The sequence below is a fragment of the Aquarana catesbeiana genome, linkage group LG02 (genome assembly GCF_042186555.1).
Source record: "Aquarana catesbeiana isolate 2022-GZ linkage group LG02, ASM4218655v1, whole genome shotgun sequence".
NCBI classification, from domain to species: Eukaryota; Metazoa; Chordata; class Amphibia; order Anura; family Ranidae; genus Aquarana; species Aquarana catesbeiana.
The window spans coordinates 380,470,194-380,482,732 of NC_133325.1; the positions used below are offsets into that span (position 1 = coordinate 380,470,194).

General features: G+C 41.4%; 1 protein-coding gene across 1 annotated transcript in view; it reads left to right on the forward strand.

Annotated features, from left to right (window-relative positions):
• LOC141128073 (multidrug and toxin extrusion protein 2-like) overlaps positions 1–12,539 on the forward strand; it is a 373,391-nt gene that overhangs the window by 290,312 nt on the left and 70,540 nt on the right. The window contains exon 14 of the mRNA XM_073615140.1: positions 6,130–6,262. Coding sequence (XP_073471241.1) covers positions 6,130–6,262 — 133 coding nt within the window. The remainder of the gene's footprint in view (positions 1–6,129; positions 6,263–12,539) is intronic.

Sequence of the window (12,539 nt, forward strand, 5' to 3'; positions counted from 1 at the left end):
GGGAGAGATGCTGTCTCTCAGGTGATCCCCCCCACGCGATTTAGGTCTCTGCTGCCATTCGGGACATCCAGCCTGAGAGAGGGGGATCCCAGTTGTACATCCAGGCGCACCTGCACTGACAGTGAAGTGTTCCAGTGTGAGGTAACCAGTCGGGGTGCTAGGAGAGCTTGCCTGTTCCAGGACGTTTGTTTGGGCCTTGAACACAGGATTGGGTGAGGGGGCTTTTTGCCCATTTTGCAGGAAACAGGGACACTGCACCACAGAAGGAGTTAATTGAACACTGTATACAGACATTATTGCTGGTAGTCATCTTGCTGACATTTGTAGTGCCACAGGGATAAAGGAAGAGACTATCCATTTCTGGCACACTGTATACAGACATCATTGTCCTCTCACCTTGCTAAAAAAGATACTACCTGCTTCACTCGATAATCTGGGCCAGTTGTGTTGTTTGGCCCTGCTATCCAGGAGTTTAAGTGCACCAATAAAAGTGGCTAGCTGAAGACACAATGTTCTATATTTTCTTCAAAAGGACTGGAGCTACTAGTGCCATACAGATCCACACACACATATTCAGGGCTCTGCATATGCAGTTTGTGTGTGTGTGACAGTTTATCTAAGAAGTTAGGCCATTACATGTTGATGTAAATAAAGTGTTTAAAGTTGGGCCTGTGGTGTCATGGGACACCTGCTCTCCTTCTGCCTGGACTCATAGAGCCAAGCTGAGTAAAGGTAACCAATCCAATTTAAAGTGTCATATTGTGCTTTATTTACCATTTATGTGTGACTCTGCTCTTGGGGGCATTCTCAGGTTTGGAATCCCCTGAAAGCAGCTTGAATATAGGATTGAGAGCTATATTGCTCTTAAATCTCATGTATTGCTCTCTAGTTGATTACTTGAATAGAAACTGTTACTGTCTGTTATTATTCCACAGAAATATTGCAGTAAAGACAATTTCTGTGTTTTATCATAACGTGTGTGTTTCTCATTGGTCATTGCACTTACACTATTGCCAGGTGTGGCAGAGGGGGCTGAGGCTGCTATTAGGGTTGAGAGGTAGAGTAACGGACTGAACAAACAAAAGCAGCTCCTTCGGGGGTATCGCCACAATATGTTTATTGATGCATTGAAGGCAAATAGCCAGCCACCCTGGTGAATGAGACTCCCAAGGCCAGTTCAAGGATTTTTGTCTATTCAGGCAAAGGTGCGTTTTGCCCCAGGAGTACTGGAGCTAAAATGATTGCTCTCACTCTGGCATGCGTGCTTGTATATAACATGTGTAGGACAAGTTCCCTTTATGGAGACACCCAGGGTCTATTAGACCCCGGATGTCTCCTTTCTGACCCACTGCAGCTGACAGAATACAGTCTGTGTTCTATAAGCTGCTTCCCCCAGCAGTGATCCCGGCGAATGACACCTCCGCTCCAGAAAATTACATCATACACATTATCGCCTGGTCTATGTACAGGAAAGTAGCTGAGCAGATGGATGTCTGACAACACTAGGCCTGCAGGTGGGACAGTGTAGCCACTTCCACATGAAAGACGACAGTCAGCTTTACTAAAGTACACACATACTCCCAGTCTCTATTATTAGCTATAAATGCCAGAACAAATAACCACCAATTGACCTCTTTTTGTAAAGTAGACAGTCCAAGGTATTTAGTGAGAGGCATGGCCAGTTTTTTGAAGTTGTATTTTTTTGTCACAATTTTTTTGTAAAATTAAGAAATTAAAAAAAAAAAGTTTTCACAATTTTTTTTACATACTGTCACCAGTCCAGTACCGTGTCATCATATACTGGTGTGCTGGTGATCAGAGACACTGACTGGTGACAGTATGTGAAAAAAAGAAATAATATATATTTTTTTCAGATATATATATATATATATATATATATATGTCCAAAGCAATACAGTGTTACCATAGTAACACTATATGGTAGACGTTCCGCGCTACCCCCCAACTGTGATAAACCAATGTTTAAATTAGTGAAACTCTATTTTAAAAGTGCATAAAAAACACACAAAATCGCAAATATATGAAACATAAATAATCCTGAGTGCTGCAACTAAAAAACCTTGAACATGAGATTTTGTACAGTATATAGAAAAAAGTTCAGTGTGCTACTCAAATTAAAACCAAATAGTAATGTGATTTTAAAGAAATGAAAAAATTATAGTTCATATGGAAAATGATGACATCATAAACCAGAGGTGTGATTCCTCTTTAAGTCTTCAGTAAATCTTCTATGGATCTTCTAAGACAGTGCAGAAATAGGAAAAGGGGGCTGCTTACCAGATTTGATGGATCCCCACCACAGAGATCATGCGAGCCTGAACAAAAATCCTCTCTGGGTCAGGAACAGCTGGTCTTTGAGTAGAGACAGACTTCCCTCCACGCCTGGTAGTTGAAATTTCAGAGGCGGCAATCAGGAACACTCTCCTCTATTAGCTGCTCCAGCAAGACCACTCGTAGCAGGAAATGGTATATTTTAAAAGAAAAAGACACGCTTCATTGTGCAGTAGTTTAAAATGCTTTAATCCATGAATGGACAACTGACATCAAAGCATTGGCAGGGTAAAACACCGTTGCAGTTAAAAAACACAGCCGATGCCGAAGCCGATCAGCTGAGAGTGTGGTGACGTCAGGTCCTCTGGCTCCACCCAACGATACGTTTCTCCTAAACAGGCATCGACTGGGAGAGGAGGCTATGGCCAGACGTCACCCACCACACCTTTAAATACCTCAGTGCATCGTTGACAACTGAAATGGGTTTGGGATCACATCCAGCACAGCCCACTATGTGCATGGACATGAAACCAACCACCTCACTTGTCAGCCAGAAAATTACTATGTACTAGCTAAAGCACATCACAGATAATGTATCTAATTTCATAAAACATAATATATTACAACCAAAGCGATATATTCAAGGTTCTATTGCTAAAACATAGCGAATATAGCATTTTCCAGTAAAGCATTCACTTTAGAATTCGCTTCACTGGAAAATATATCACCATATATAAATCTGACATTTATCATGAAAAAAGCTGATAAAAATATGTTGGTAAAAATATAAAAATTATTATTTACTTTATTCAAAAAACAGCAAAACAGGAAAATTATTTATAAATTCCTTATCCCGTGTCTATGAGCCAAAGTCGTCCAAAGGAATTTACTATGAAATAGGGACAACAACTGACTATGTATTAAATTAATTGTCCCAAAAATCCAACAATCACCATGCAACCAAAAATTACTAATATAATTCCCTTGTTACAGGAAAGGAAGGAAACAATGGTTCCCTGACACATGATTATGTGCTATAGCCGCTCACAAGAACATGTTATAGGCAGGTACAGCACACAGACATATGCCCTACCAATTCCCTGCAAGAAAGGTGGGATGCCGAAACCTCAATTAAAAATATTGTACTGGAGGATAGTGGCAGTGTTAGCAGCCCCATTCGGATCTATGTGAAATAGTACTTCAAAAATGCCCCAAAACAAGGGGATATCTACTTCCCCTCTTAACTATTATTTATATAGCAGTTTATGTCCCACACAATGTTGAGGCCCCAGGGGCTGTAGCACTGCATGTCAAATATCCATCGAGTTTCTCTACGCGAGATATGGCGTTTTAAATTATTTCCCCTCCAGTGAGGGGTATATTTCCTTTTAGGAGGGACGGATCTCGATTATGAACTTGGCGAAAATGCCAATAAATCCTCTCCTGATGTTGGACAAGTGTTCATCAATTCTAATTCTAAGGGCACGGGTGGTCCTACCGATATACTGGAACCCACATGGACAACTAAGGAGGTATATTACCCCTATAGTTCCACATGTGATGAAGTCCTTAATATGGTAGGTCTTAGAAGTAATAAATGATGTAAAAGTAAAACTTTTCAAAGTTTGTGACGATCTACAGACCGCACAGCCTTTGCAAGGAAAGAAGCCTTTCAAATGGCCAAACATTTGTACCTTCAGGGGAGGGTCAATAACACTAGGTGCCAAAAGGTCCTTTAGATTTTGATTTCTTCTGTACAGAACTTTAGGATGATCAGGGAGCTCTGGGCCCAGAACCTTATCGTACTTTAGAAACTGCCAGTGTTTTTGAATTATTTTATTTACCCACCAAAAATGGGAAGAGAAAGTGGTCAAAAAAGACCATTCCAAATCCTTTTTGGTTTGGTCACTATTTTGAATTTTAGGCACCAGCAAGTTGGATCTATGCCTACACGTGACCTCTTATAAATCTTTATCCAATTGGAGGGGGTCGTATCCTTTTTCTACAAAACGGTTTTTAAGAATTTCTGCCTGGGTTTCAAAATCTGTAAGATGTGAACAATTTCATCTTATACGTAAAAACGGACCTTTAGGTATGGCTTTAAGCCAATTAGGGTGATGACCACTGCCTATTGGTATATATCCATTGTGGTCAGTATTTTTGAAAAATGTCTTGGTCAGCAAAGACCCTCGTTCTTTAAAGATAACCAGGTCTAGAAAGTTAACCGACGTAGTACTGCATTCATATGTGAATTTGATCCCCCAATCGTTGGCATTGAGGAGTGTCATGAATACATCAAGTGATTTAACATCCCCTTTCCATAGAAAGAAGGTGTTGTCTATGTAACAACGCCATAGTAGAAGGCGGGGCTCATTTAAGGAAAAAAGTTGATCATTTTCCCAAAGGGCCATGAACAGCCCAGCCAGGCTGGGGGCAAATTTGGCCCCCATAGCTACCCCGGTGCTCTAGAGGTAAAACTGGCCCCCATAAAAGAAGTAATTATGCTCCATCGCAAACTTAAGCAGTTTTAGAAATTCTAAATTCTAACTTAGAAGATTTCAGCGAGAGGTCTTTTTTAAGAAAAAATTCTGCGGCTTTATAGCACTGTACTACTCTCGGGAGGTGATCAGGATTTTTTTTTTTTTTACACACTATGATTGCTTATAACAGTGATAGCCCTGTACATTGATCTGACATCCACTTTGTTCGGTGAACACATCAGTTGATCGATTGTGCCACAGCGCGGACCGCGGGGCACGCACGAGGCGCAATCCTGGGAGGACGTCATTTGAAGTCATCTGTGAAGGGGTTAAGGGCACTGATATATTAAGTTTGATATGCAATTTCAAGAAATAGTCTTTTTAATGATCTCTTAATATTTGTCAGAATATGTAATAAAGTACAATTGTATGTTTTTATTATATGGTCTTAGTCTCATATTTGGACTAAAAAAGCACAGCACCTCTAAGTGCAATAATTCAGGAGCATGTAATGATAATAAAAGTAAACAGGGTACTGGCAAAAGGAATACAAGTAAACGCATTGTAGTCAAAGAGGATCCTGCAGTGTAATCCAGAGTATGTCTCTCCATGTGTCCGTGTCTCTGGGGTCCAGCTGATGGCTCGCACAGGTGGTTTCCGGCACTCGTAGCCTGTCCTGGGCAATGGAGAACACTGGAGACTTGAGAGTGACGTCCCTTCCGGGTGCAGGGTAAAGCAGGCGGCTTTGCGTTCAGAGCATGCGTGCTCCTTCCCCAGAGATACGGACTCATAGAGAGACATCCTTTGGATTACACTGCAGGATCTTCTTTGATTACAATGGGTTTACTTGTATTCCTTTTGTGAGTACCCTGTTTACTTTTATTATCATTACATGATCTTCAATTACTGCACTTAGAGGTGCTGTGCTTTTTTCTTCATTTTGTGCATCAGAGACTGCTTCTAGCTCCTTTACACTGGCTGCCCTTTGTGCTGGATCATGGACTCCTTTGCTCTTTAAAGATACTTAAAGATTTTTAACAGACTTTTAAAGACATTTCATCCATGGACATTGTTCCTCTTACTGAGAGACACCATTATTATTATTATTTTTAACTGTCTGCCATCCCACCTCCTGTGTTTGAATATACCCCCAGGGCCCCTTCCCCTTACAAGTGAAGAGTCTTTTTGTTTGTTTGTTAGACTCATATCTGGCACCTTAAAAGTCCCACCCCAACTAAAAGACTGATTATGTATATGATTTTTAGGGAAATACCTTTTGGATACTTCTCATACCATAAAGCAATTTTTATCGGAAGATAAATGTATGTAACAATTAACATTCAATATTCTGTTGTAGATTGCCTGTGATGGAGTATTAAGAGGAACAGGAAAGCAAAAAATTGGTGCTGTTGCAACTTTTTGTAGCTATTACCTCATTGGCATTCCGGTTGGATTATCACTGATGTTTCCAGCAAAACTTGGGATTATGGGTATGATCATTTACTGTATATATCGCAGGAATATATATGTGTATACAATGTTTCTGTCTACCTACACTTACCTGTAATTGTTAGATCAGCAATATCAGCTGAATATAGTTTTTCTGATTCTGATGTTATGTGTGCTGCTGCTATAGTCATAGAATGAGGACAGATAAGAAAGTCACTAGGGGCGTTGGCATCTCTAGGTTTTGTGTCAACTAGTGCAGTAAAACATGGTGTCACCCCCCCTTTGCTAGCCTGCCACAGTGCCCCTCCCACTGCCGCATTGGCAGCTAACTTCATAAAGCAACCAAGGGTGTTTTATGAAAGCAGTGGGCCTGTGTGCAAGTTCATAATTTGGATCCTAATACAGAATGCACTACAGCGCACACAGCTCTCTACTGCAAAAACTGGGTGTTTTTGGCTGAGGTTCCATAATTATTCATAGCAGCCCCTCCTTGCCTACACCTACTAGCTCTAGAACATTCTCCAATGTCCCAGAAACAGGGGGAGGCACCAGAGAGCTGCTAGAATGAGTCATCCAGCCCTGAACTCTAGTAAACCCTGACCCAATTAAAGTGTTACTAAACCTAAAAAATGTTTTTTGCCTTAATGTATTGTTTGCATTATAGTAAAAAATGTTTTCAGTTTCTCTGTGCCCCCCCTTCCCTGTGTGAAGGAGAAGAGAGGGGAGAAGAGATCAGCGCTATGCACAGCTGCATCTTTTCTTCCCTTACTTCCTCTTCACACAGCATTCGAGAACCAGCAGAAGCCATTGGCCCTTTCTGCTGTCAATCAAATGCAGTGAAAATGAAGTGGGGGGTGGGCCTAAGTCCCACTGTTCAAGTCTATGGAGCGTGGCTCCATAGACACACAGGTCGGGAGTGTGCAGACCATGCTTCTCTCCATAGCCAGAACTTTGCTTGTCCACAAGATGGCTATGTCTGTTATACTTTATCAAGCTATAGCTGTGTTTACACAGGAGCAGTTTTGGAGATGTAGTCTAGGAGGAGGATTTCAAGTATAACCATCCCTGGGTCGCAACTACAAGGCCCATAGACACTTGGGAGCAGAAGGGGTCAGATATAAGCAAAATCCAGGGAAAAAGCTGAGGCCTTTGAGGGAAGTGCATCAGCCAGAGAGGATTGGAAAAAGCTGGTAAGCTGTGCTGTGCCCAGAGAATGGGCTGCTGTTCTGGATTTGCTGAACTCTAGAACCAGGAAGCCTAACCAGAATGTGACTGCAGCAGCATTAGTGACTCATAACACCTGCATCCATAATCACTGTAAGGGTCACCATCACACCGGCTGTTGCCTTCACTGTAACACTTGAAAAGGGGGCCACCTTGCAGTTCACCTGCCGCTAACTGGAGGATTGCCGAGAAGGGATCTGATGAGAGGGTCTCTGGCCCATTGTTAAGTTGTAACCACCTGTTAGCCAACCTCAGCCCAGATATTAATAAGCTATTCCCACCCACTGGCACTCTATACTATACTATATACTATTCTATAGATTCATTACACCTGTTGTTGCATCCATCACCAAGCCACAACAGGCAAGAGCAATACATAGTTCATCAGGCCATTGTTACTCCAGAGTGCTGACTTTGTTCTTCCTTCCACTAATTGCTATTGCTACATAACCTCTTAGTCCTCTTTCCCCCAGCTGCTGCATCTGGGCTTGCCTCACTGTTTGTTCCAGTTGCCATAAAGGAGTTTCTAAATTTACTGAACCCAATCTTTATAATATACTACTTTTGAAAGCCAACGGATTTGAAGGGCCCCTTCAGCAGAAAGTTTAATTTAACCACTTCCATACCGGGCCTTTTCTGGAACTTTTTGTTTAAAAGTTTAAATTAGTATTTTTTGCTAGAATATTACTCAGAACCCCCAAACAATATATATATATATATATATATATATATATATATATATATATATATATATATTTTTTTTTTTTTTTTTAGCAGAAACTCTAGGGAATAAAATGGTTGTTGTTGCAACTTTTTACCTCACATGGTATTTGCGCAGCAATTTTTTTAATTTAATTTTTATTTTTTAAGTTGATGTAGTTACAGTGGCAATGGGGGTTATTTACTAAAGGCAAATCCACTTTGCACTATAAGTGCACTTTCATTGCAAAGTGGATTTGCCCTTAGTAAATAACCCCCACTGCGCTGTCAAATTTGCCAAAATCATGCCATTTTAGGGACTCCAAGCAATTAATTCATGGAGTTGAAAAGGATGATTATTTTTATCATTAATTCATTACATACATTAACAACAATAACATTGTGTGCGTAGCAGACCCACAGCACAACATAATAGTTAGCTGAAGAAGAGATTGTCAACCACATGTATCAAATAAGTTACGTTTGCACTATTGAATAAAATGGCCAAAATTAAAAGGCCATTTGAGAACCTACAGATAAGAAACACAAACAGTAATTCAAATAAAATATGAGTTTAGTTTTCAAAAATATTTTATTTAACATCTGCAAGATTTGCTTGTAAATCAATTGCCCCCTACCCACAAAGTAATCAACATAGTTTTGCCTGACTTCACGAGTGCTTTGGGGGGGGCAAGCCAGGGCGCCCACTTTCGAGCGCCGTCATTGATGTAGGTTCTGCTGAAAAGTCGGCCTCAGTTGCAACTGAGGCCAGATAGCTGGCTGCATTCTTGTGAAGGTAGTTGTACAGAATGCAGCAGCTCAACACAACGTGATTAAGTTTGTATTTGGCCAGGTTGATGGACGTAAGGAAAAGCCTGAACCGGCTGGCCATTATGCCAAAGGCATTCTCAACCACTCTTCTGGCACGGGCCAGCCGGTAATTAAATTGGTTGGCAATACAAGCTCATCTGACTCCTGGTTGGCAATACAAGCTCATCTGATTCCTGGTTGGTAATACAAGCTCATCTGACTCCTGGTTGGCAATACAAGCTCATCTGACTTCTGGTTGGCAATACAAGCTCATCTGACTCATAGAACATATGTTCTTTTGAGTTCTATCTTTCTGGAGAAGACTCTCTTAAAGCTTTGATGACTCTGGAGTTCCATCACCACCGACTTTAAAGGTCCCTCCTCCATTGCTGGTTGGCAATACAAGCTCATCTGACTCATAGAACGTATGTTCTTTTGAGTCCTATCTTTCTGGTAAGCCTGCATTTCACTTGGGTGGTTGTATCATCACATTGGTATTTTGACCTCCTATTTATCGTATTGGCTACTCATGTGGTAAACGGGACCGCCCCATTCTAATATGAACTATGACTAATCACTATACATGAGTGACACTTGGAGATCACCAGAGACTTTATTATTTCACTTTAAAACAAATTTCTTCACCGCATTTGTTATATGTACAAATTTTTTTTGTTTATATGGTTATTTGGTACAATAGCGCTACACTTTGACATACCAGCTGGTTATTAAAGACCCTCTGCTCTGGTCCTCATGGGTAACGGTCTCATCAGATGTTCCCCCAGAGCAAAGGCCTCATCTGCCACAAACACAAAATTGAGGCCCGCAACATTCTCTTCCCGAGGTGCAACCCCAAGGTGCCATTTTGTAGATGCCGGTAAAACTCCGTCTGGGCAATCACTACTCCATCAGAGTTACGGCCGTTCTTCCCTACGTCCAGGTAGATGAATTCATAATTGGCCATTACCACCGCCATCATCACTATACTACTGAACCCCTTATAATTAAAGTAGTACGATCCCAACTTGGGTGGTGGGACAAAACTGATGTGCTTCCCATCGATAGCACCACCACAATTGGTCCCACAAAGTCCCACTGGTGGAGAAACTGGGAAGCCACAGTCTGCCATTCATGTGGGTTGGAAGGAAACTGTGGAGTGAAATAAGAAAAAAAAATTACTACTTTTGCACATAACATTGCAAGCAGATTAGACACAAACATTCTTGGCCAACATAAGTACAACATTTATTGAAATGAATATTTACAGACAAAAGTATTAGGTCAACTTATCAGATTCCTCACCCCCTCTGGTGGCCCACTGGAAAAATGTTATGGTGGGGGTAGATGTTTTGGACAGGTAACCCTCTCCACTTCATTGAGAGCTGAATGCATAAATAATGCGTGTTACTTTGGCCATCCCCTCCTTACTTACACTATTGGCAGCACACTGGACAGGTAAGAAGTGTCATACACCAAAAATATGAATACACACTGTCCAAATTGAAGCACATGTTTACATTCTGCAATTACCTATCAAGATAATAGGAGAACAAAACTTTAAACAATGCCATTTGAAAGTATTCAGGCAGGCACTTGCACTACATGCTTTGGTGAATTCATCCATGAACACAAAAGAGGTAGGTATAGTGTGTATGGGTTTAGCAAAGTCAGCAGATAGAGTATTGGTATCGGTTGGTTGGGGGGGAGGGTTCAAAATGAGTTTGGGCCCCCCAAAAAAAGCCTCTTGCACTCTGCCTGAATTTAAGGACAAAAATAATATTTGGACACATTTTAGGGGTTGTTTAGGGTAAGCACTACAATGGAGCTGACAAAATACATTGTTAAGTGACTAGGCTAGGTGTGTATAGGCCCAGGATAGCATGTTGGGAAGGTTAGTGAAGGCAAATATGCATGAAGGACAAAAAAGGAGCATTAAAAGCTTACAGCATGCACGAGGACAAAGAGGACATTCACAGCATATTATAATCATGGTAATTATGGAATGATGAAATGAATACAATACATTAGCAAACATTAAATACATAGAATGTGATGTTAAAGGATAAAACTTACCCTAATATAGTCCTTCTGCAGAACTTGAATTATGACAGAACAGGTCTCTGGAATAATGATTCCCAGAGCCTGAGGGGAGATCCCAGTCGTGAACTTGATGTCCTGGAGATTGCTCCCTGTTGCCAAGTACAGCAAGGTGGCGACGAGCCTTTGCTCGGGAGAGATGGCTTAGTGCATGCAGGTGTCCTGCTTTGTAATATAAGGGGACAGCAAAACCAATAGACGGTGAAGGGTCCGTCATCTGGAGATAATTCCTGAAATCATCAGGGATTATTCTCTTGGAGCTCCCGCAGAGGTGTATGACAGAATTGGTCACGATTAAGCAACCAATTCTTGGTCCAAGAACTCCTCCTCCCCCTGTTCATGGACTGGACTTGGGTCAAAGCAATAACACCAAGCCCAACAATAGCATGATCTCTCCGACGAGAACGCAACATGGCTAGTTAACGACCAGCTGCTCAGAACGAACTGACAGAAAGCAGTGAAAATCAGAAAGGACTTGACAAGCACGACCTGAAAATCAGAAACGACCGGACAAGCAAGCGCTGAAAATCAGAAGCGAAATATAAATAGAACGCACTGAAAGACAGAAATGACCTGACAAGCATGCATTGAAGAACAGATGTGAACCGACAAGCACAACCTGAAAAGCAGAAACAAACTGTAAAAGCACGAGGTTGAAAAGCACGAATCGTCACTCACCAAACATCTACTAACATGAGATAAACACAAGATTAGCAGAAGGAGCCCAAAGGGTGGCCCACGACTATTGAACTTCCTTTTTATCGGCTTATCGTAAGCCTTGTACGTCACTACGTTCGTAATTGTTGGCCAACATTTGTGTGACCGTGTGTATGCAAGCCAGGTTGGAGCCAACACCCTTCCAACAAAAATCCACGGTTTTGTTGTCGGAAAGTTTGATTGTGTGTAGGAGGCATTAGGGGTAAATCAAGATGTTTTGTGGCCAATGTGTGACAAGCCTTTGTGTTCTTTTTGGTCAGCAGTGGCTTTAGCCTTGGAACTCTCCCATAGACGCCATTTTTGCCCAGTCTCTTTCTTATTGTTGAATCATGAACACTTACCCTAACTGAGGCAAGCGAGGCCTGCAGTTCTTTAGATTTTGTTCTGGATTCTTTTATGACCTCCTGGATGAGTCGTCGTTATGCTCTTGGAGTAATTTTTGTAGGCCAGCCACTTCTGGGAAGGGTCACCACTGTTCCAAGTTATCTCCATTTGTGGATAATGGCTCTCCCTATTATTGGCTGGAGTTCAAAAGCCTTAACAATGGCTTTGTAACCCTTTCTAGACTGATACATGTCAATTACTCTGTTTCTCATCTTTTCTGGAATTTCTTTAGATCGCAGCGTGATGTGTTGCTTTTTAAGATCTCTTGGTGCGCTTCACTTTGTCAGACAGCTTCTATTTAAGTGATTTCTTGATTCAACAGGTCTGGTAGTAATCAGGCCTGGGTGTGGCAAGTGAATTTAAATGTAATTGAAATTTAACTCTAAA